This window comes from Buceros rhinoceros, unplaced genomic scaffold (assembly GCF_000710305.1).
Source record: "Buceros rhinoceros silvestris isolate BGI_N320 unplaced genomic scaffold, ASM71030v1 scaffold23762, whole genome shotgun sequence".
Taxonomy (NCBI): domain Eukaryota; kingdom Metazoa; phylum Chordata; class Aves; order Bucerotiformes; family Bucerotidae; genus Buceros; species Buceros rhinoceros.
This window is the reverse complement of record NW_010399845.1, coordinates 926-1,336: the sequence shown is the minus strand read 5'-3', so window position 1 is coordinate 1,336 and position 411 is coordinate 926. Positions and strand designations below refer to the sequence as shown.

Genomic DNA, 411 nt, shown 5'->3' with positions numbered 1-411 from the left:
AGGCGCTTCCCCCAGGTACTGCCCCAAGTGCAAGCAGCACCGCGAGGCCTCCAAGCAGCTGATGCTGTGGCGGCTGCCCAACGTCCTCATCATCCAGCTCAAGCGCTTCTCCTTCCGCAGCTTCATTTGGAGGGACAAGATCAACGACATGGTGGACTTCCCTGTCCGGTGAGAGCCTGGGGGATGAAGTGCCCGCGTTGACACTGCTTGCCGTGTCTCTCCCTGCCAAACGCTGACCACCTCGGCTGTCCTCGTGTCTCTCCCCAGGAGCCTGGACCTGAGCAAGTTCTGCATTGGCCGGAAGGGCGAGCAGCAGCTGCCAATGTACGACCTGTACGCTGTGATCAACCACTACGGAGGCATGATTGGGGGGCACTACACGGCGTACGCCCGCCTGCCCAACGACAAGAA

General features: G+C 61.3%; 1 protein-coding gene across 1 annotated transcript in view; it reads left to right on the top strand.

The window, feature by feature from the left end:
- The window catches only part of USP19 (ubiquitin specific peptidase 19), a gene marked incomplete at its 3' end in the record, with an annotated part of 13,073 nt that overhangs the window by 12,237 nt on the left and 425 nt on the right, over positions 1–411 (top strand). The window contains 2 exon segments of the mRNA XM_010131647.1: positions 16–168; positions 268–411. Coding sequence (XP_010129949.1) covers positions 16–168; positions 268–411 — 297 coding nt within the window.